This window comes from Triticum aestivum, chromosome 1B, assembly GCF_018294505.1.
Source record: "Triticum aestivum cultivar Chinese Spring chromosome 1B, IWGSC CS RefSeq v2.1, whole genome shotgun sequence".
Classification (NCBI taxonomy): Eukaryota; Viridiplantae; Streptophyta; class Magnoliopsida; order Poales; family Poaceae; genus Triticum; species Triticum aestivum.
The window spans coordinates 603,552,392-603,576,137 of record NC_057795.1 but is presented as its reverse complement, the minus strand read 5'-3'; the positions used below and the strand labels follow the sequence as shown (position 1 = coordinate 603,576,137).

The 23,746-nt window shown below is 45.4% G+C and overlaps 1 protein-coding gene across 1 annotated transcript; it reads left to right on the top strand.

The window, feature by feature from the left end:
• Positions 1-17,837: 17,837 nt before the first annotated feature.
• Positions 17,838-21,338, top strand: LOC123141693 (uncharacterized). Its single transcript, XM_044560780.1, has 4 exons — positions 17,838-18,215; positions 18,643-19,827; positions 19,946-20,052; positions 20,654-21,338. Exons 1-4 carry the CDS (start codon positions 17,946-17,948, stop codon positions 20,913-20,915), a joined length of 1,824 nt encoding a protein of 607 aa, XP_044416715.1. The 5' UTR covers positions 17,838-17,945; the 3' UTR covers positions 20,916-21,338.
• The last annotated feature ends 2,408 nt before the right edge of the window (positions 21,339-23,746 follow it).

The following is a 23,746-nucleotide window of genomic DNA, read 5'->3' as shown; positions in this document are numbered from 1 at the left end:
TCTCTAAAACTTCCACCAAAATTAGCGGATGATAGTAGGAGTATATTATTCAACTTTATGCAAAACCCATGAATGTTCTTTGAAAAATTTGAGCAAATCATCCTCTTTTGCTCTCTGGTCGAGTTGGGTGTTTTGTACTACAACTCTATTTTATTCTTCTCCAATGCCCATGATCTTTCTCCTATTTTTAAACCACCCTATAAAACCCTTAAGTCCAGGAGAGTGGACCCATTGGAGAAATTTTGGCCCATGAAATGATAGCCTTTAGTTTCTATCCATATTTGGTTTTCTCAAAAGCTCACTAACAAGTTTCTGGTCTTGACTAACTAACCTTGCCACCATCACCTACACCTAAAGAGACACTGATCTGGAGATTTTGGCCACCCCAAGAGATGCCTAGATACCCTTGACATTTCATCGAGCAGGTTAGGAGCATGGCCAGTTTTGGCATGCTTTTGGACTTGCATTATGATGTTGCCCTAATGGCCAAACCAACATGTCCATTAAGCTTCTAGCTAACCCTAACCCAGGCCTGCTAATCCTCAGCCTCATCCAAGTCCTCTAGCATGCGTTGGCATTGCGTTGAGCACCTGGCATGCATGCGCTGGGCGCGCCCAGAGCGCACGTTTTGCACGCGCGCGCACCGAGTCGCCGCGTCCCACTGCCGCCTCCCCGCGCTCGTTCTAGCCACTCCCCTCGCACAGCCAGCACGCCCGACCCCTCCCTCGCTGTAGAGCCACCCTGGCCTCCTCCTGGCCCCCTACAGCGCCGCCGTCAGGTCAGCCATGGCAGCAAGCGGGAGGCCGCAGCAGCCCCTGCCATGGACGGCGCCGCCCGAGCCACACACGTGCGCCAGCTGCCCTCTGGAGCAGCCCGAGCTTATCCAGGAACACGTCCGCTAGCGCCCGTCGCCGCCACACACCCCCAGTTGTAACAGAACGATGGTCGTCAGTGCTCTTATCCACGGCCACGGGAACCGACCTCTCCGGACTATATATAGCCCCTCGATCTTGCCCAAGCTTGTCAGCAGCCTTGTTCGTGCAGTAGGAAGCCCCCATCCTCCCCAGTTGGCCATAAGCCCTTCCCTTCCCCACCTCCGGCAGGTTCGGCCGCCGCCGCCCTCCGGTCCCGTTTGCCGCAAGTAGAACACCCCCGGTCCATCCAGCACCACCGTTCGACTCCCCATGGCCTCGCGGAGCCGCCCAACCTCTCAAACACGATCGGGGGCCCTGCCTCTGCTCGGACAGAGGAGGAAGGAGGCGGGGGCGACTGGTCAAACCTGACAAGTGGGCCCAAGGGACCCACTATCAGTGACCCAGCATCGGTCGAAGCTGGATAAGTGAAAGCGTAAAGTCTCAAGTACGCTTCCCCCCCCCCCCCCCCGAACCGTTTTTTTTCAGTTTCTTTTATTTATTTATTAAAAACAGAATTTGACTGAAACTTTGACTAACTATATCTTTTTAAATATAACTCCAAATGAGTTGATTCTTTTTCCTACCTCTCTCAAATTTCACCTAGTTTATTTTAAGATTTATTTCAATAATAATTAGGCAAACTTTTTATACTGTTTTTAAAGTTTGTGCTAATTTGAATCTTTTTAGAAATAGGATTTTGAAGAAGAAGACAACTTTCAAAAGTTTTGGAATGCACCCTGCCTCTCCACAACTTGAAGGCAAGCATTCTGAACCCTGGCATAATATTGTTGTGTGTTGTTTGATACGGTTACAACACCACCCTAACCCGAAGAATTCGTTATTTTATGTGATGATATGATCATACTCGTGAGTGCAAAAATGAATATCCTTGCTGTTGGAAAATGGTTATGCTTGCGATAGTAATCATCCTCGTACACCTTTCATGCCTACTGGAAGGAAGCCGGGAAAGCCTCTGACATGGGTAGACACGAGCTTGTCCCTAGTTCCTCGTCGAGACGGTTGTGTCCGGTATGGCATGATGAGGTATGATGAGTGGTGATTCTGTCTGTTGGTTGAAATATATTGGTTATGCTAATCATGCAGGGAATACTTAAACCTCCTGAGTCGACCATAGATCGAGTCTTGTTCCGGTAACCCCCATACTTGTTTCGTACTGCCACTTGTCCCTGCCATAGGTGGGGTACGGTTCAGTAAGTTGTCAACCCCTTTCTAGCACACACCGTACAGAGAGGCCATGGTGGAAGATACCGGCTACATCCGGTAGGCATGCCACCTGGTCCGGGGGCATGGGTGTTTCCGGTTGTAGCCGAGGGGGTAGCTCCCCTAGTTTGTGCGCGATATAAATTTTGTGATCCCATGCTAATCGAGGTTGTAGCCTCCCCACTTAGAGTTTCCTTAACGAGTGTCGTGGGTGATTCCAGACACCGGTAAGTCAGGCTGGTGTGTGCGGTCAGGTGTGTTTTCAATTAAAAGACCGTAGACAGAATTAGTCCCAATGGACTAAAGGAATCCGTTACTCGTGGGTAAAGAGTACACCCTCTGTAGAGATTATATCTATTCGAATAGCCGTGCCATGGTTAAGGACTATAGTCTGGGATGGGTCAAGTGTCGGTCTTAGTGTCGGGCTTCGGAGGAAAAACAGCTAAACCAGAACATTGATTATGGCCTGTGACATATGATGATTATGATTATTATTATTGTGGACTAACCGTTTATATTATTTGAATTATTGGGTATCCCTGGGATGGTTCTACCTCCGGGATATTCACTGTGATTATTCTCTTATAAGCCCTTTATGTGGTGTCGCTTAGACGCCCGACTGCGGCCTGTTTGTCATTTATATTATTTATAAGCCCTTTATGTGGTGTCGCTCAGACGCCCGACTGTGGCATGCTTGTTATTTAAATTATTTATAAGCCCTTTATGTGGTGTCGCTCAGACGCCCGACTGTGGCATGCTTGTTATTTAAATCACTTATAAGCCCTTTATGCGGTGTCGCTCAGACGCCCGACTGTGGCATGCTTGTTATTTAAATTATTTATAAGCCCTCTATGCGGTGTCGCTCAGACGCCCGACTGTGGCATGCTTTAAATTATTTAAATTTGATTAGATGAACTTAATTATCCTGGACATAGTCAAAAGGTCTTTGCAAATTATGTCGTAGCTCGTGTTTTAGTTCTAATGTTTTAGATATGTTCCTAGAGAACATTTAGTTGAAAGTTGATAGTAGCAATTACGCGGACTAGGTCCGTAAACTGAGGATTGTCCTCATTGCTGTGTAGAAGGCATACGTCCTTAATACACCGCTCGGTGTGTTGAACCTCGAACGTTGCCTGTGGATGTAGCGAACATCTAAGATACACGTTTTGATGACTACGTGATAGTTCAGTAATGTTAAACGGTTTAGAATTGAGGCACCGAAGACGTTTTTGAAACGTCACGGAACATGTGAGATGTTCTGAGGGCTAAAATTGGGATTTCAAGCTCGTGCACACGTCAAGAGGTATAAGACCTCGGACGAGTTTATTAGCCTACAAACTAAGGGAGAAAAGCTCAATCATTGAGCTTGTACTCAGATTGTCTGGGTACAACAATCACTTGAATCGAGTGGGAATTAATCTTCCAGATGAGATAGTGATGTTTCTCCAAAGTCATTGCCACCAAGCTACTAGAGCTTCGTGATGAACTATAACATATCAGGGATAGATATGATGATCCTTGAAACATTCGCGATGTTTGACACAACGAAAGTAGAAATCAAGAAGGAGCATCAATTGTTGATGGTTAGTAAAACCACTAGTTTCAAGAAGGGTAAGGGCAAGAAGGGATACTTCATGAAATGGCAAGTCAGTTGCTGCTCTAGTGAAGAAACCCAAGGTTGAACCCAAACCCGAGACTAAGTGCTTCTGTAATGAGGGGAACGGTCACTGAAGTAGAACTACCCTAGATACTTGGTAGATGAGAAGGCTGGAGAGGTCGACAGAAGTATATTGGATATACATTATATTAATGTGTACTTTACTAGTACTCCTAGTAGCACCATGGTAATAGATACCGGTTCAGTTGCTAAGTGTTAGTAACTCGAAATAAAAGGCTACGGCATAAACGGAGACTAGCTAAAGGCGAGATGATGATATGTGTTGGAAGTATTTCCAAGATTGATGTGATCAAACATCGCATGCTCCCTCTACCATCGGGGTCGGTGCTAAACCTAAATAATTGTTATTCAGTGCTTGCGTTGAGCATAGACATGATTGGATTATGTCTATCGCAATACGGTTATTCATTTAAGGAGAATAATGGTTACTCTGTTTATTTGAATAATACCTTCAATGGTCTTGCACCTAAAATGAATGGTTTATTGAATCTCGATCGTAGTGATACACATGTTCATGCCAAAAGATATAAGATAGTAATAATAGTACCACCTGCTTGTGGCACTACCATTTGAGTCATATTGGTATAAAACGCATGAAGAAGCTCCATGTTGATGGATCTTTGGACTCACTCGTTTTTGAAAAGTTTGAGACATGCGAACCATGTCTATTGGTATGTGTGCATGAAGAAACTCCATGCAGATGGATCATTTGGACTCCCTTGATTCTAAATCACTTGAGACATGCAAACCATACCACATGGGCAAGATGACTGAAAAGCCTCGTTTTCAGTAAGATGGAACAAGAGAGCAACTTGTTGGAAGTAATACATTTTGATGTGTGATGTCCAATGAGTGCCGAGGCACGGAGTGGATATCGTTATGTTCTTACTTCACAGATGATTTGAGTAGATGCTGAGTATATTTACTTGATGAAACACAAGTCTGAATTATTGAAAGGTTCAAGTAAATTCAGAGTGAAGTTGAAGATCGTCGTGACAAGAGGATAAAATGTCTATGATATGGTCATAGAGATGAATATCTGAGTTGCGAGTTTGGTACACAATTAAGACATTGTGGAAATTGTTTCACAACTAATACCGCCTGGAACACCATAGTGTGATGGTGTGTCCGAACATCATAGATGCACCCTATTGGATATGGTGCATGCCATGATGTCTCTTATCGAATTACCACTATAGTTTATGGGTTAAGCATTAGAGACAACCACATTCACTTTAAATAGGGCACCACGTAATTCCGTTGAGATGACACTGTGTGAACTATGGTTTAGAGAAACCTAAGCTGTCATTTCTTAAAAAAATTGGGGCCGTGACGCTTATGTGAAAAAGTTCCAGGCTGATAATCTCGAACCCAAAGCGGATAAATGCATCTTCATAGGACACCCAAAAATAGTTGGGTATACCTCTTGTCTCAGTTCCGGAAGCAAAAGGGATTGTTTCTAGAATCGGGTCCTTTCTCGAGGAAAAGTTTCTCTCGAAAGAATTGAGTGGGAGGATGGTGGAGACTTGATGAGGTTATTGAACCGTCACTTCAACTAGTGTGTAGTAGGGCACAGGAAGTTGTTCCTATGGCGCCTACACCAATTGAAGTGGAAGATGATGATATTGATCATGAAACTTCAGATCAAGTCACTACAACTCGTAGGTTGGCAAGGATACGTACTACTTCAGAGTGGTATGTAATCCTGTCTTGGAGGTCATGTTGCTAGACAACAATGAACCTACGAGCTATGGAGAAGCGATGGTGGGCCCAAATTCCGATGAATGGCTCGAGGCCATAAAATCCGAGAGAGGATCCATGTATGAAAACAAAGTATGGACTTTGGAGGAACCACTAGATGGTCATAAGGATGTTGGTGCAGATGGATTTTAAAAGGAAGACGGATAATGATGGTAAGTATCACCATTAAGAAAGCTCGACTTGTCGTTAAGATATTTTCCGACAAGTTCAAGGAGTTGACTACAATGAGACTTTCTCATTCGTAGCGATGCTAAGAGTCTGTTGGAATTGTATTAGCAGTTACTGTATTATTTATGAAATCTTGCAGATAGGATGTCAAAACATTGTTTCCTCGATGATTTTCTTGAGGAAAGGTTGTATCTGATACAACCAGAAGGTTTTGTCAATCTCGAAAGATGCTAACAAGTATGCAAAGCTCCAGCAATCCTTCTAAGGACTGGAGTGAGAATCTCGGAGTTGGAATATACACTTTGATGAGATGATCAAAGATTTTGGGTTTATACAAAGTTTATGAGAAACTTGTATTTCCAAAGAAGTGAGTGGAGCACTATAGAATTTCTGATGAGTATATGTTGTTGACATATTGTTGATCAGAAATGATGTAGAGTTTCTGGAAAGCATATAGGTTATTTGAAAAGTATTTTTCAATGGAAAGCCTGGATTAAGCTACTTGAACATTGAGCATCAAGATCTATAACGATAGATCAAAATCGCTTGATAGTACTTTCAAATGTGTATGCACCGTGACAAGATTTTGAAGGAGTTCAAAATATATCGGCAAAGAAGGCGTTCTTGGTTGTGTTATAAGGTGTGAGTATTGAGTAAGACTCAAGACCTGACCATGGCAGAAGAGAGAGAAAGGATGAAGGTCATCCCCTATGCTTTAGACGTAGGCTCTACAGTATGCTATGCTGTGTACCGCACCTGAAGTGTGCCTTGCCATGAGTCAGTCAATGGGGTACAAGTGTGATCCAGGAATGGATCACAGGATAGCGGTCAAGGTTATCCTTAGTAACTAGTGGACAAAGGAATTTTCTCGATTATGGAGGTGGTAAAAGAGTTCATCGTAAAGGGTTACGTCCATGCAAACTTTGACACTAATCTGGATGACTTGAGTAGTACACCGGATTCATATAGTAGAACAATTATTTGGAATAGTTCCAAATATCGTGTGGTAGCTGCATCTAGGAGATGACATAGAGATTTGTAAAGCACACACGGATCTGAAAGATTCAGACCCGTTGACTAATAACCTCTCTCACAAGCGAGATATGATCAAACCCAATGGGTGTTGGATTCATTACAATCACATAGTGATGTGAACTAGATTATTGACTCTAGTGCAAGTGGGAGACTATTGGAAATATACCCTAGAGGCAATAATAAAATGGTTATTATTATATTTCCGTGTTCATGATAATTGTCTATTGTTCATGCTATAATTGTATTAACTGGAAACCATAATACATGTGTGAATACATAGACCGCAACATGTCCCTAGTGAGCCTCTAGTTGACTAGCTCGTTGATCAATAGATGGTTATGGTTTCCTGACCATGGAAATTGGATGTCATTGATAACGAGACCACATCGTTAGGAGAATGATGTGATGGACAAGACCCAATCCTAAGCATAGCACAAGACCGTGTAATTCGTTTGCTAAAAGCTTTTCTAATGTCAAGTATCATTTCCTTAGACCATGAGATTGTGCAACTCCCTGATACCGTAGGAATGCTTTGGGTGTGCCAAATGTCACAACATAACTGGGTGGCTATAAAGGTGCACTACGGGTATCTCCGAAAGTGTCTGTTCGGTTCGCACGAATCGAGACTGGGATTTGTCACTCCATGTGAAGGAGAGGTATCTCTGGGCCCACTCGGTAATGCCTCATCATAATGAGCTCAATGTGACTAAGTAGTTACTCACGGGATCATGCATTATGCAACAAGTAAAGTGACTTGCCGGTAACGAGATTGAACGAGGTATTGGGATACCGACGATCGAATCTCGCGCAAGTAACGTACCGATTGACAAAGGGAATTGTATACGGGATTGCTTGAATCCTTGACATTATGGTTCATCCGATGAGATCATCGTGGAACATGTGGGAGCCAACATGGGTATCCAGATCCTGATGTTGGTTATTGGCCAGAGAGCTGTCTCGGTCATGTCAGCATGATTCCTGAACCCGTAAGGTCTACACACTTAAGGTTTGGTGACGCTAGAGTTGTTATGGGAATTAGTATGTGGTTACTGAATGTTGTTCGGAGTCCCGGATGAGATCCTGGACGTCACGAGGAGTTCCGGAATAGTCTGGAGGTGAAGATTTATATATGGGAAGTCCAGTTTCAGTCACCGGAATGGTTTTGGGGGTTATCGATATTGTACCGGGACCACCGAAAGGTATCCGGAGGTCCACCGGGTGGGGCCACCTGCCCCGGGGGACTTGATGGGCTAAATATAGGAGGGAACCAGCCCCTAGTGGGCTGGTGCGCCCCTCCCCAAGGGCCCAAGGCGCCTAGGGTTTGAAACCCTAGGGGAGGGGGGCGCCTCCACCTTGCTTGGGGGGCAAGTTTCCCCCTCCTGGCCGCCGTCCCCCTCTAGATGGGATCAAGAGGGGCCGGCCCCCTCTCCCCTTCACCCTATAAATAAAGGGGGTAGGGCTGCAGCACCCTTGCTTTTGGCGCAGCCCCTCCCTCCTCCAACTCTTCTCCTCCTCCGTAGTGCTTGGCGAAGCCCTACAGAAATACCACGAGCTCCACCACAACCATGTCGTCGTGCTATCGGAGTTCTCCCTCAACTTCTCCTCTCCCCTTGCTGGATCAAGAAGGAGGAGACGTCCCCGGGATGTACGTGTGTTGAACATGGAGGTGTCGTCCGTTCGGCGCTAGATCGGATCTTCCACGATTTGAATCGCCACGAGTACGACTCCATCAACCGCGTTCTTGTAACGCTTCCGCTTAGCTATCTTCAAAGGTATGAAGATGCTCATCCTCTCGCTCTCTTGTTGCTAGAATCTCCAAAGATTGATCTTGGTGATGCGTAGAAAATTTTGAGTTTCTGCTACGTTCCCCAACAATTCTGTCCTCCTGGTTTAGTCCGCATCATTACTTTGATGTTTGCAATTGTCGTCATGATCTATTTACTGCTGATTCGGATTAAATCTCATAGTAAATTGCTCATATATTCAACAATCCAATCCAAAAACCTGATTATAGGCAATTTACTCTGAGTGGTTTTGTTGCGCTTCTGAAGCCGCCTACTTTTAAGGGGGTGCAATAGAAAAGGTGGCGCACAAGAGCAGTATATTTGATTCAGATCATGTACTGCTATGACGTCACTAAGGGTAAGCCTGAGGGCGATCTTAATCCTACACAGCAAGAACCTTTTGAGAACATCGATACCCTCTTCAAAGCCATCTTGCTGAGTGTTCTTGACGATTCCATTGTGGATTCATATATGTCATTTGACAGCGGCAAAGACATGTGGGCTGTGCTCGAGGCCACGTTTGGGGCCTCGGGCGCTGGCAACAAGTTGTACGTCATGGAGCAATTCTGTGACTAAAACATGACTGGTGAGCGCTTTGTTGTTCAGCAGACTCATGAGATACAGTCACTCTCCAAGGAACTTGAGTACTTTAAGTGTGTGCTGCCAGACAAATTTGTTGCTGGGACCATCATTTCCAAGCTTCCACCTTCGTGAAACGATTTTTGCTACTTCTCTGAAAAACAAGAGGCATGAGTTTTCTATTTTGGATCTCATTAGCACTCTTGATTTTGAAGAGAACGCGAGAGCAAAAGACACACGTGCTTGGGCCTCAAAGGGAGCTTCTAGTGCCCACACGGTACACGAGAAGAACTTCCAGCCCAACCAGCCCCAAAATAACAAGAACAAATCTCAGGGGAAAGGCAAGTTTGATGTAAAGAACAAGCCGTCACATTCTACCAACTTCAAGAAGAATTCTCATAACGAGAAGGGATACAAACCTCAATTATGGTAGCACCACAAAATTTATATGGCTGCATCTACCTGTTGTCAGCTAACCTCATGGTGCTCCAGGTATTCCTACATTTGTAACTAGGTACAATGACCACCGCAAGATGAAATAAGCTTATTCGTACGTTGACTTGTTGATTGCAGTGCGAAACGATCCTGACATGACTGGAGGAGCAAACAAGCAGTGCAGCCGAAGGTGGAAATCAACCGAGGACTTATGAAATTATATATAACCTTCCTCAGGCAGGTCAGTATCCCCTTCGTCCAGATGATCATGTTTTGTCATGCCGAGCTATTGATATGTGCTACTGTTTTGCAACACCGTTTAAGTATAGCTACTGTTTTCCTATCTTTTCAGATCCAGGACAATGAAGATGATATTAGGGGAACTGGACAATATGGACTCATGTTGAGTCATCTCTATTGCCTCATGTGTTTGTTGCAAATGTGTCAGCATCAATTGCAAGATGAGGCAGCTAGCTAGTTGTGGAGTTGCCAACATACTCAAAGTGCTGGCAACATTGAGAAGAAACAAGCATGGCCGGGAAATTAATGTGTGCGCAGGGAGGCCCTTTGCTTAGAGAAGCATCGACCGATTTTCTTTATTTCCACACCTTCTCACAGCTTTGTATTGGTTATAGTATGGTGAATCATTGAGATGCATAAACATGTTGAACTTTTGTTCTTCTGAATGTTAGTATGCATACCGTATCTTCTGAAGCTTAGTTTAATGTGAGTGTCTGCATCCAGTACCGCATCCTCTAATTTGGTGGATGCCAAGTTGAAAAAGGTTACCGATGAGTAGCCATAAGCTGGAGGCATTTTTTTTCTTGCGAATGGGCATTTAGCTGGAGAGTGTCTCGGGCTGCCTCTAGCACAAGGCCCTCCAGTATGAAAACTGGCAGCCGACTGGGCCGATACAAAAGCCTATCCATCTTAAAGCCCATTTTTTTTTTTTTGCGAGGAAAAGCCCATATTTCTTGAAGAGGGGGCGATCCCAGAAAAACCCTCCTTCCTCCTCGCTTCCACTTATACTCCCTCCGTCCAGGTTTATTAGGCCCATGAGCCAATTGCTAAGACCAAGAAGATGCACACTGAGAAAATAAATCTCCTTAATTTACTCCATAACCACCCTATTAAACAGGCCTAGTAACAAACTAAGCGCATGCAGTGGCCGGCGGGCACATGCATCCTGCATGCATGGCTAGTCAGCCAAGTCCATGCGCCAGCTCCAATGCAGCAACGCAAAAGAAGAGAGTGGTTCTTGGGAAAAAGCGAGTAGTTAGTGCAGCGGGCCTTATAAACACGAACAGTTCTCTCTCCCGCTTTCGTCTCCCCCCAATTCCCCCCGCTCCCCAATCTTCCTCACTCGTACAGAAAACGCCTGCTCCTCTTCTTCCACTCCTACAGAAATCCCCAGCCCTCCTTCTTCCCCACTCGCACTGCCACTAGGCTCGTCTCTAGCTACTCTGCTCAAACCCGTGAGCTCGGCGCAACGGCCATTAGGAAAATGGAGTCGGCTGGCCCCAGCGCCAAGAAGATGAGGCTCCCGCCAGCGGCGATGCCGGTTCTAGACCCCGCACCCGATAGCGGGGGAGAAGCGGTGAGCCCCCCCTCCCCCCTCCCCACCCGGATCTGAGGAACCGGTAGAATCTCCGGTGGACCGCATCAGCGATCTCCCAGACATCATCCTTGAGGAGATCATCTTGCTTCTCCCCACCAAGGATTGCTGCTGCACACAAGTCCTCTCAACTCGGTGGAGCCCTCTATGGCGCACCGCACACCCTCAATCTCGACTGTCATCAGATATCTGTCTTTCCTGAATTTGATCTCCTCGGAGCCATCGTCTCCTCTCACCAGCAGGGCCCCGTTCAATGCCTCTGCATCCCGACACGCTACCTATTGTCCATACCCGGCACAGTGGATGCTTGGCTGACATCCCCTAAATTCGGAAAACTCCAGCAGTTTGAGTTGTACCATTACCACAAAAGTGTCATACCATGAACACACCAAGAATTCGTGCCCACACCACGGTTGTCCATCTCGCGGTTTTCTTCCTCTCTCCACACTGCCACCTTCGCCCGGTGCCATCTACCAGACGATCTGGTACAAATGCTTTGACTCCCACTGCTAAAAAAACTTTTTCTTGTAGTGGTTTATCTGTCGGAGGCCTCACAGCACAACATCATCCACTCCAGTTGCCCTACCCTGGAGCGCTTGCTGATTGTTTTGGGAATAGAAATATGTATCAGTTGTCTCCAAATAAAGTTGCCTCACCTTAAAAGCATTGGAATTTGTTTTGAAGGACAGCAGCTCATCATCGAAGATGCCCCTTCACTTCAAAGGGGTCTCCTTGATAATTGTTATAGACCTTCACAAATAACTGTCGTCTCTGCACCCAAACTGGAGACCTTGGGTGTAATTCGTGACCCGTTTAATGATCACAAGGAGTTGGTGTTTGGCTCCTCACTTTTTCAGGTATCGTATATTATCATCTACACACTGTAATCATAAAACGGGTTATGATAGCCTATCAATGCTGCTGGATTCTGTCGAGATCATATATATCAGAATGTTTAGTTTTGATCTAAACATAATTATTGGCTTGCTACGATGCTTTCGATCTCTGGAGAATTTATATATATAGGTGATGATTTCATGCACATTGAAAGCTCGTATAAATTGTACTAGAATTAACTGTCCAGCTGTCGTTCTTTCGACATACTCCTTTTTCAGACCTTAATTGTTTTCAATCTTCATGTCTACTTAGGCACAACCACATGGAGCAAAACATATAACCAATCGGTGGCCTAATAAGCACCAAGATTTCCTTGGTTCTCATGACATTTGTTTGAGGACAATAACGATGGAAGGATATGCATCCAACCAGGCAAACAGAAGCTTCGTCACATTCTTCCTATTGAATGCGAGGTTACTATTTTCCATGAGGCTTAATTTTTACTACAAGAGATTTCTCACTGATGGACACGTTGAACAGCAAAAAAAGAAGTTTCAGGTGGACAAATGGGCTTCTAAACATACTCGACTTCTATTTACAACAAGTTGTAGTCATCCTGAAATAATTTTTTTAGCATAGGATGTTGATTTTATGGATCAAACTGATCCATTTGTTTGTGACTGCAAAAAAGAGTGGTTGGGTTAGATGTTACTGCCATGTTCAATCTGGGTTTTGTCTAAAAATTTGATGAACCATTAATCCTTGGGCTTTTCGTACCATTTGTATGCTTGAGTTGCATGTTGTTTTCCTTGTACTCCCCTCCACCTGCCACTACATTGCCGCATCTTCCATGGCTGTTGTTCGTTCCCGTTCGAGGCCTCGCCGTCGTTCTCCGACTTAGTTTGCTCGTTGTGCCCATCGCCGTCTGGCGTTGTCAACATGGTCAACAACCAAGATGAATTAGGAGATCACTGTATGTGGAGAGGCTGACAGTAGGGACCCACAAGGTTCATTGAATTTCGCAAGCAGGTGCCTTGTTATTACAAGCCAAAAAATACTTCCTCCTAATTGTTTGACAACTAGGTCCCACGCCATTGTCAATGTAGTCAATAAATGAGAAAATTACACAATGAGTGGATAACACCAGGGACCCAGCAGCTCGCCCAGTTGTTTTTTTAGTTTCAGAGACGGAGCTCAACTGCACGCTGTGCAGGGGGTGTGGCCCGTCTAGCCCACGCTTATGCTTTTACTTAAGCACATGACGAGCCTAGTTGATATATTTTTTTTCTTTCTAAAAATGGCTAGCCTAGTTTTTTTTTGTAGAATACCAAAACCGAGGCCTACTTGCTTTTCTCAGCCCTGCTTGGCTGCAAATCTTTCAAGAAAGGAGGGATGTAAGTAGTAGGAAATGGGCTTCCCTAGAAAATGGGCTATAAGTTGTAAGAAATGGGATGTAAATTTTTAAACCAAAGCCAACCGACAATTGCATTAAAATATCATATTTTTTTAGGATTTCTCTACTCTCTACTCTTATAAAAACCAAAGCCAACTGGCAATTACATTAAAATATCATATTTTCTCCCACAAGATAAACTACTCATACAAATGCATCTTCATGTTTCGTGCAACGAACGGGCATCTTGCTAGTTAAGATTCTAAATTTCATTCATTTTTTAAGGAGAATTTTTTTTCAATTTTATTTTGATATAATTTTTTAAAAATTATTTTTAACGTGACTCGAAATTTTGTGATTAAAAGAGTTTGGATCCCACCGAAATATGCAAAATTTCGTTGAATTTAGCAGTGCCCAGAATATATAGTCTGTAATGCAAATAAAAAGAATATGGGCTTCAAATATCCTTAAGAATTAGCAAATGGGTTGTAAATTATTGAAAATAATGGCTAATGGGATGTACGCTGTTTTCCACAGATTTGGAGGCTGACTTCTGGGCCTACTAGGTTGACGATGACGTTGTCCTAACACAATTTTGGCGCGTACACAAGGCTTTGTCAACTTAGTCAACACAGAGCAGTGATTGTTGGATGTCCATCCAACGGCTGCCTTGCTTCTTCAATCTCTGATCTTCCTGCTCCAGCCGCCCAAACCAGCGCCGGCGGGACTGCCTGCTCCCTCCTCTCATGGCTGGCTGTGCTACCGCCACGCCATCCCTCTAACCACCCACACATCCTGTTATTTTCCGGTGACGCCATCCTCACCTCGCAGCCGACCAGTCTGCGTGGGCATCTGTTGCGGTGGCTTCGCCGGCTCCTGGTGGTTTCCATCCTGGGCCTCACCCTCTTCCACCGCGTTTGTGCTCTCGGTGCGGTGACGTCAACATGGTCAACAAACAACAGCCATGGGAAGAGGCTGATAGTAGGGGCCCACACAAGGAAATGCCTCCTTATTACGCGCAAAATAATGATTCCTCCACCTTACAGCTGGGACCCACCGGAAGGGCCTTTGTATTTCGCAAAAAAAATGTCCCCCTCCCGATGTCAGCTCGAACCCACCGGAAGTGCCTCCTTATTACGCACAAAAAAAATGTATACGCCCCCTGCTAGCTGGGACCCACCTTGGTGGGAGGTTGACTTGTGGGCCTACTAAGTTGGCGGGGATGGAGGGCTTTGTCAACTTAGTCAATATGAACGATTCTAGCTCCAGTGACCGTACGATGTCCATCGAACGGCCGTAGTGCTTCTTCAACCTCTGGTCTTCTTGCTCCAGCCGCCCAAACCAGCGTCGGTCATGACGCGTGCTCCTGCCTCCCGTGGCCGGTTGTGATGCCGCAGAGGCCTAACCGCCCCCTACTACTTCCACCGCTAGCCAAGCCATCCCTCTACTCACCCACACCCCCTATTATTCTGCGGCGATGGCAGCCTCACACCGTAGCTGAACCAGTGAACCCTCATACTTCTCTATGCATGGGCATCCACTGCCGCGTCTTCCCCGGCTTCGCGTCGTCCCCTTCCTAGGCCTCGCCGTCGTACATCGTCCTGGTGCTCTCGGAGCGGCGTGGTTAACATGGTCAAGGAACGACTTCCATCGGAAGAGTACTGTACGTTGATAGGCTGACAGTTGGGTCCACGACAGCCACAAGGAATTGGCTCCTTATTACGCGCAAAATAATTATTCCTCTACCTGACAGCAGGAACCCACCGGACGGGCCACTGTATTTCACGAAAAAAAACGTTTCCCCCCTGACTGCTGGGACCCACCAGCTACATCTTCGCATGCAAGGGAGTGCGTCCGGGCAAAAAAATGATTCGCCCCCCTGACTGTTGGGACCCACCAGCTACATCTTCGCACGCAAGGAAGTGCCTGACAGTCAAGACCCACCTGGTCGAAGCGTACGTAGCATTGACATTCTGGTCACGAATGTGCATGTACATACTGGTCGATGTAGAGACGCGCACGTGTCATAGTAGAGGCGTGCACGTAGCATATGCATGTACGTATAGCGGCCAGGGTGCAAGAAATTAAATACGATCACGCACGTACATACGGGCGGGGTCTCGAACGCCCACTCGCGCATACGTACGGCCAGGGCTCGTGTACATGGCTTGGTCGGAATGGAGAAACTGCGCCGTCATCGTGTTCATGCGGAGCCAACCGGCTGGGTCAGAACGGAATGCGTCGTCGTGTTCATCGGGAGGGCTTGGACGGAACATCCGATGGAAACGAGGCCTGGCGTACCGCACAACGGAGGAAACAGACTTGTGTTCGACCGGTCACAGTCGAAACGGGATCCTTTTCATTGGGAGGGGTCTGGCGTACCGCAAAACGGAGGAAATGGACTTCTGTTGGACCGCCTACGGTCGAAACAGGGTCCTGTTGATCGGGGGGGGTGTGGCGTACCGCAAAACGGAGGAAACGGACTTGTGTTGGAGTGCTACGGTCGTAACGGGGGTCTTGTTCATCGGGAGGGGTGTGGCGTACCGCAAAATGGGACTCCGCAAGATACTATTCATCTCCACCACGACCTCCTCCAGCCTCCACGGGCTACTGTTCATCCACCGTTGACCTCCTCCAGCCTCTAGTTGTGACTGTTCATCCACGGGCTCCTGTTCATCTAGCCTCCACTGCACGCTACTCCACCAGCTACTGTTCAACCAGTCCTTCCACGGGCTCCTATTCAACCACCCCTCCACGGCCTACTTTTCATCCAGCCCTCCATGGGGTCGTCCTGTTCATCCAGCCCTCCACGGGGTCCTGTTCATCCAGCCCCAACCGGCTCGATCGGGGTCCTGTTCATCCAGAGGCAACACCACGGGGGCCTGTTCATCCACCCCCACCGAGAACTGTTCATCCAACCCCCCCCCCCCCAACAACACTCACTATTCATCCAGAGGCAGCATCGATCGGCTTCAGTTAGCAGCAGTAGCGAAGGAATCGCTCGATCGCTCGGGTTCAGTAACGCGTAGCCTGCAGTGCAATCGATCGGGTTCAGTTAGGCGATGCCTCGCTAGGGTTCAGTTAGAGCTCAACGCCTCACACCCACGTGCATACGGTACGAGAGAAACGCGCATCGCTCGGGCCCCGACCACCCACCGTAACTGGGAACTCCCCGATATTTTCCACGCCCTCGCTTCTACCATGATTTTTTCCATCATGGACGGCCCAAATAATGTCATGCAGCTGCATCTCCGGCCCGCCCAGAACGAAAAGCCCATTTTCTGTCATGATTTTTTGTCATAGAAGTAGGAGCCCACCACATCTATGATGATACCGGTTTTTGTCACAATTATCGTCATAGAAGTGTCATAAGTATGACAGAAAAAATTCGTTCGATCCAAAATGTCATGGATGTGTCTTTTTTTTGTAGTGGTGGTGGGCGGGGGGGGGGGGGGGGGCTTCTCACTTACCCCTATTTGCTCTCTCGTATTGATTCACTCGAGTATCATGTCTAATTACATGAGGGGAAATACTAGAGGAGAGGTCAGGAGGAAGAGAGCTAAGACCATCTCTAGCCAATTCCTTAAAATATATTGGAGTAAACCGCAGAGTAAAGATTAATAGACTATTTTTACTTCACAAAATTTTGGCCGGACCTAGTTGATCTTGTAAATTTAGCAGAGTAAAAAACAAATTCAAATATGATGAACAAAAATTCGATTCAAACAAACTTACTAACCGAAATTCAGCACCTATTCATAATATTTAACTTTATCATCAACCAAAACATAGTCTACTAATGTAACAGCCGACAACGCCCATGCATGAGTGCGATGTTCGCCTCGCGACACTGCATTCAGGACATTACAACCGACAATGCCAATCATCACAGGAAAGACACTGTCTCACCGGCCGCTCGTTGTTATGATCCACCAATCAACATTTCTTTCGACGAGCAAGCATATTAGGTTGGGGACAACCGATTCAAGGGTTCCTGTGCGTTGGTTGAATCATGCATTGGACGCGGCTAACACTAGCGTCCAGACATGGACATCGTTCACAATAGCGGCTAGCTTGGACGCTGTTACTCATAGTGCCCTTCCCATTTTTTAAAATTTCATGTTACGTTTACCAGTTTTGGAATAATTGGACTATCATTTATTATTAATAAAGAAATCGGTAGGTTAAAAAAAGAAAGGGGGGGGGGTGTCTATGTAACAAAATTGGCCGGCCTATTGCTGTAGCGGCTTGTAGGCGAGCCCTATTAAATATCAAGTACGGGCGATACATAGACGTAGCCAAAAATATCATGCATCGGGGAAGGGCCAGTCCGCGGGCTGGCCGTGGGCCTACAAAAAAATACTGTGAAATAAGGCCGGTGGAGAAGCCCAGGAGGAATGATAAAAAAGGAAAGCCTAGAGGGACGAAATCTGGCCCGCCTCATCAGAAAAAAAAGGGAGGGCGAAATCCCCACTCTCTGTCACGATCCCCGCCGCTGCCTCTCATCCTCGCCGCCACGCCGCCGATGCCCGACGCCGATGAGGTGGAGGGCGCCCGAAAGCTGGCGCGCGGGGCCTTCGCGAAGCTCTCTCAGTACGAGCCCGCAGCGTCCTCCTCGCCGCCCTCCGCTCCCACGGCTCACCTTCCTCAGCTCCTCAGCTGCTGCTTCCAGTTGCTGCGTCGCCTGGACCACGCCGACCCCGGCCTGGCTGCCAGATGCGTCAGCCTCCTCCGTGCCTTCATCCACAGCATCCCCTCCCGTGACCCCGACGCCTCCTTGGCCCCCGCCCTCGAGGTACCCCGATCAATTTTACCCCCGCACCCACCCTTAGTTGCTTCGGCCCACCAAAAATGTAGAGCATGATTGGTTTGGTAGTACCAAAAATTGACATGTCAATGTTTGGCATTGTGCCAAATATTGGCCACTGGTTGGTTGGTTTCAGAGTTATCTTGCCAATCTCACATAAAGTTGGCATTTTTTTTGTCGGCAAATCTAGGCATCGCCAACATTTTGGCTAGCCGAACATTGGTAGCAAACCAACCATGCTGGTAATGCCCAGGGACGAGCTGTAGGAACTTGTTTCACTGAGATGGGCCAATCACTGGTAGCTTGTGATTTTGTCCCCCACCTGTATATATTACTCAGGGATTGCAATCCATCGTTAGAAGCGGAATTACAAGATCACTGATTTGGAAATTGATTAGGCATCCGGTTCTTGCAGGTGTGCCTTCAGAATTTTGTGGATATAAGCCAACTGAGGAATTGCACCATGCTCAATTATGCCATACAGGAAGTGCCAAAGGACCCTACCATGGCAATATCATTCCAGTATGAGCTCCGTGTCCAGCTGGAGCTCATGTCCCACCATTTCATTTCATCGGTGCAAGATGAGGCGGAATTTGAGCACTTCTTTAGTGCACTCTCTTGGTCTGAGAAGGCGACGCAGCGCACTCCAGAACTTGGCTTGGCTGGAGCTATCTCCCTAGTCCGAAAGAGCTACTGGTTTTCTATGCCTGTTATTGCACAAGCTCATTTTGTATTGCTTGCGTCCAGATGCGTTGGCAATGGGGATCTGAACCTGCATTTGCAAGTGTTTGAGAATGCCATGCATGCTTATTTGATATACTTGCCAGACTTGGGTGTTTTTCACAGAACTAATGCTGTGAAAAGCCTCTTCAGTCGCTTCGCCAACATGAAACTTCTTAACTCTTGTATCCAAGACGCAACTAATCAGAAGCTAAATTGTCAGGTCAATAGGCTGCTTTTGTTCTGCAAGGTGCACTGTGATGATGGCTGGCATGTCAAAGAGAGGAATACCTTTGATATTCTTGTGAGCTTCATTGAGGAGAACCAGCATATCTTTCCGGAACAATCAAGGCAGGAAGCTGTTATTGTTGTGAACAAAATAGTGTCAAATATCCTGGATTGTACTAAGCAGAAGGAGACACATGAATCGGATGCTAACGCTTCAGAGGAGATGATCTACCTTGCTGCTGTACTTAGGCTAATGGGTTCCTCTTTTCTAGAGGTTCTTCGCTCTATTAGGGAAATGAGGGCTGCAGGTGACAGGCATCATGAAAATCATATATTACTTCGCATATCTGAAACCATCGGCTTACTTGGGCAATATGAAGCTAATGGACTTAACATACATGACTTATTTGGTATGGCTGAGAAGTCTGTTGACAAGGAAAACACCTCAGTGCAGATGCTTTTTCATTTTGCTAGCCTATTTGCCTTATGTTTAAGAATGAGGTTTGGTTTTCTGTGGAAAGCTTGCATTGTCATGATCATGATGGCCATGAATCTTGTGATTGATGAAGATAGAAGTCTGAGTGCATTTCAGTTTCTTATTGCTTCAAAAGAGCTTGCAATCTATTCAATTGACCAAGAGGATAGTTTGAAGGTGTTACACTTTTAGCTGCTTCTATAATGTTTTGATCTGATTCCTTTGAACTATCTATATGTTGTCTTATTTTACTTTATTATTTCCACTTTGTTTGAATCGATGACCATGCATGCAGGGTTCTGCCTGTAGAAAATCTTCTACATCAATAGCTTTGCAGTACACTAACGTGCATAAACGTTGTATTCAAGATGAGGCGCGGCCTGATTGTGTTGAGGACAGCAGGTAGAAGATAATCTTCTAAGCTCTAACAGTTCTTTCACATCGTGTTTTTTTAGCTTACTATAACAAATGTAAATCGTGCATGCTTCAATAGGAACCATCTAGTCTATTGCTTAAACCGTGCATGTGCATGCCTTTCAGTGGGTTGCATGCTTCAATACGAATTGATGAGTAGAAAATTAGGAAGGAAATCTAGTTCAAAGGAAAGGCATAGCATCTGCTGCAACCCATCCAAACATATCTTTTGTTTGTAATTGCCATCTTGAAAGTTGTGGCTTAGCATAACTTTAGTAAAAACAAGTTTGTCAAAATCACTAAGGGTAGCAAACAACTAAGCGTCTCTTAACATATTATGCTATTGGTTTCTTATTTGTGGGGCCTTAGCCTACATCTCTTTTCAATGAACTGAAACGCAAAAGTCCTTTGCGTTTTCTTGAAAAAAAAAAGATAATTCTTAGTACTGCGTGCTTGTTTCCTAAGCTTGTTTGCAACTGCTTACTGGGCAGCCTCTGTGGCTTCACTGGGGGATGGCAAGACGCTGCTCCTACGAAATCTGATTGTAGTTAAATTTGATTTGTACTCTGACATGTTGCAATTTGGGCAGGGGTAAAACTGTAGACGGAACGGCCTTTTTCGAGTCCATTCTGGGAAACAAGAACTCCTCCGAGTGGGGTGATTTGGTGGATTATGTTGAATGCGAAGATGGCGTGGATTATGCAAGTTGGCTGACGCAGCACAGGAAATTCAAGGAGTTTAGGGATGCCAAATGGATGAGCAGCAAGCGACCCAGCGTGGACATGTCAGAGATAAAGAGAGAATACGGTGCCAGTAAAAGTAAAAGACTGAAGAAGAAGGCTTCGCGGTGAGCCTTCTTCTGGGTGATTGCATGGATTGGGGCCTGAAGAACAGACCGCGATACCACGGGAGAACAGTGACGCTCACCGTGGAGCCTTGTGTATATATAGTTGTTATGGGCTCCTTTTAGGGAAAGACCTAGGGATAGTTTGTTTTGCTGAAGTGCTGATTAGTGGATCGTTTTTAACCGTTAGTATCTGTGCTGTACTCTCCTGAAGCTTTGCATGTATCTGTGTCTGTTTGTTGAAATGTACTGTATCTCTGTGCCGTACAAGCTGGATATTACTGCCCCCACTCTAGATCTGAGGTTCGTAAGTTGGATTGGTCTTTCTCTTTCTTTTTTCGAGTCGTGCATTAAATTTTATGGAAAGGTGCATTTTCTGCTGCAAATGTTTGGTTCATATGTTGCATATGTTGCGATGATTGTTTTTACAGATTTTGCTGCGAAGATGGGGATTTTTTGTAGACACGAAAAAATTGCTGCATGGGTGCACTTGAATTGCTGTGTTTTTTTGCAACATTTTGACATACCGCGAGAAAATTATTGCTGATGTTCAGATTAAATGTTGTGAAGGACTATTTTTTGCTGCAACAAGCGGAAGCACCAGAGGTGGCCAATCCGCCCTCCCTGCGGTTGTATAGGGTCTGCCATTTGAAAATTCTGAGACATGCTGACTCTTATTCGGCGCATGCCTTGTTTCTCTGCGGTTCATAGTCCGATTCATCAACGGAAAATTCAGCATAGGGTCATCGTTGTTTCTTTTCTTTTCGCAAATGCAAAAAAATTCATCTTAGGTAGTACAGTTCCTAATTGAAAGAAGATTGAGTTGTTGTTTACGCACCGTCGGATCAAAGATAGACAACCTAGATGCTTCCTCCTCTTTCTGAACGTAACCTGCCTCCGCCAAACCCCCCTACCAATCTTCCCTTCCTCTGTCCTCCTTGTCTACGCTCCTGTCCTCTCGACCGCGCCTGACCTGAGCCGTTGCCGTCATAGCCCAGCGCATCCTCAGATGCCTCTTCCCTCTCCCATGCTCCCATAGGATCTTGGCCGCCGCCATTGGCCAGAACGGCCTCATTTCTTCTGTGCGCTCTCTGTCGCCGATTCCCCGTATTGCCACCTCCTCCTCCTATCTTCTCCAGGCAACAGCAGCGCCGGTGATCAGCCCCATTTTGTCCTGCGATGATATTGCGCCTCTGCATCATCGCTCAACAATGTGGTGCCACTCACCTCAGGTCGCTCCTCCTCGCCTAGATAGATTTACAATTTTGATTCTAAAGTTGGTTGCTGATGAAATTGGGGATCAACGTAAACATTCCAGGCTTCGTGGCTATGTCCAATTCTTATGCACCGATGATGGGCTATGGTGGCTTCGACTACTATTTTTCCTTAAAGATATGTAGCAGCATTGTCCATCAGGTATTTTTCTTTCTCTCCATGAATCTTGGCGTGACTGATTGCTTGACTAAAGGATTCAGTGGGATTAGTTGGATAAAAGTGGAACTTCTGTTGTGTTCTGATTTCTGAATCATATTTTAGATCAATATTTTGTAGCTGGGGTAAATTGTTTTGTAGCTGGCCACTTACGACCTATGCACATATATATTTGCAAAATCGAGTAGCATGTTATGTTCCAATGGAAGGGGTAAGAAAGATAATAGAAGAATACAAATCTGGATACATTAAAAACTTAAAAAATTATAATAATTGAGCTCATGGCCAGTTCAATACTTCTCTTGCGATGGCTAGCTATGTCACCATTTTCTTAATGGCAATTTGTGTTCCTTTTATTCCCTAAGGAGTATTCATTTGAGCAGGAAGGGTCTGGCAGTTACAGTGTGGTCTAGTTGTAGGTTCATCAGCGCTGGTAATGTGAAAAAATAAATTTGTTGGAAAGGAAATGCAATTATTCCATTTTAGACATCGCTGTAGTTTAAAATACTTTATTTGCACTAATATGGAGAGTAGTAGCTCTCCCATGGAATTGCCAGATTGAACTAGATGTACTCACTCCCATTTAGTGTATTTGTCACGGCAAGTTCTGGTCAACTAGGTCTTTCCAGGGGTTTTGTCATGAGGAACTACATGAGAGAGGCGTTTTGGAGGCCGAGCTCCATGGAGGCCTTTATTTTTGAAAATTTTAAATTCAAAATTTTATGGTTCAAAAAATTCTGAAAAAATATGGGTGTATGTAAGGATGTAACCCACATGTGTGTAAAAATTCATGATGAAATCCCTTGAGTTGCAACCTGTACAAATAAGACTAATTCATGGCCTGGGAGGATGAATAGTATCATGTGTTAAACAGCCTCAGATTTGTCTTATATTGCACAGCCCTCATTTCAATGTATTTTGAGCTGAAAATTTACACACATTTGTGTTATGCCTTCATTTCTATCTGTATTTTTTTACAGAATTTTTTGAAATGTAAAAAAATATGAATTTCGATGAAATTTTAAATTTGAATTTGGTGGCCTCACTGGAGGCCGAGCTCCAAAAGGGATTTCCGGAAACTACACCCATTACAATATAGTTGGTTTATGTTAATTTCACTGGTTTTGTTGGTTGTTATTGTTATCAATATTTCCCAGGACTCTGGACATACTCTACTACAAGTTGAAAATAACCACACAGTTCTACATCCTTAGGTCTTCACACAAACAAAAGCAGAGCAATAATTGTTATCTATTTTCTGTTATAATTGTTATCTATTTTATGTATAATTTTGTTGCTCCTTTTTAAATCAGGTGATGTGATTGCTTCCTACAGTTTTCAGAATGATTATTTTTCCCAGCCTGCACATGCATATCACCATTTGTGTTTCAGTGATTACCATCGAGC

Coding starts and splice junctions, on each gene's coding strand:
- LOC123141693 (XM_044560780.1), top strand. CDS start 17,946: ATGCCCGACGCCGATGAGGTGGAGGGCGCCCGAAAGCTGGCGCGCGGG. Junction 19,828..19,945: donor ACCAAGAGGATAGTTTGAAG/GTGTTACACTTT, acceptor CCATGCATGCAG/GGTTCTGCCTGTAGAAAATC. Junction 20,053..20,653: donor GATTGTGTTGAGGACAGCAG/GTAGAAGATAAT, acceptor CAATTTGGGCAG/GGGTAAAACTGTAGACGGAA.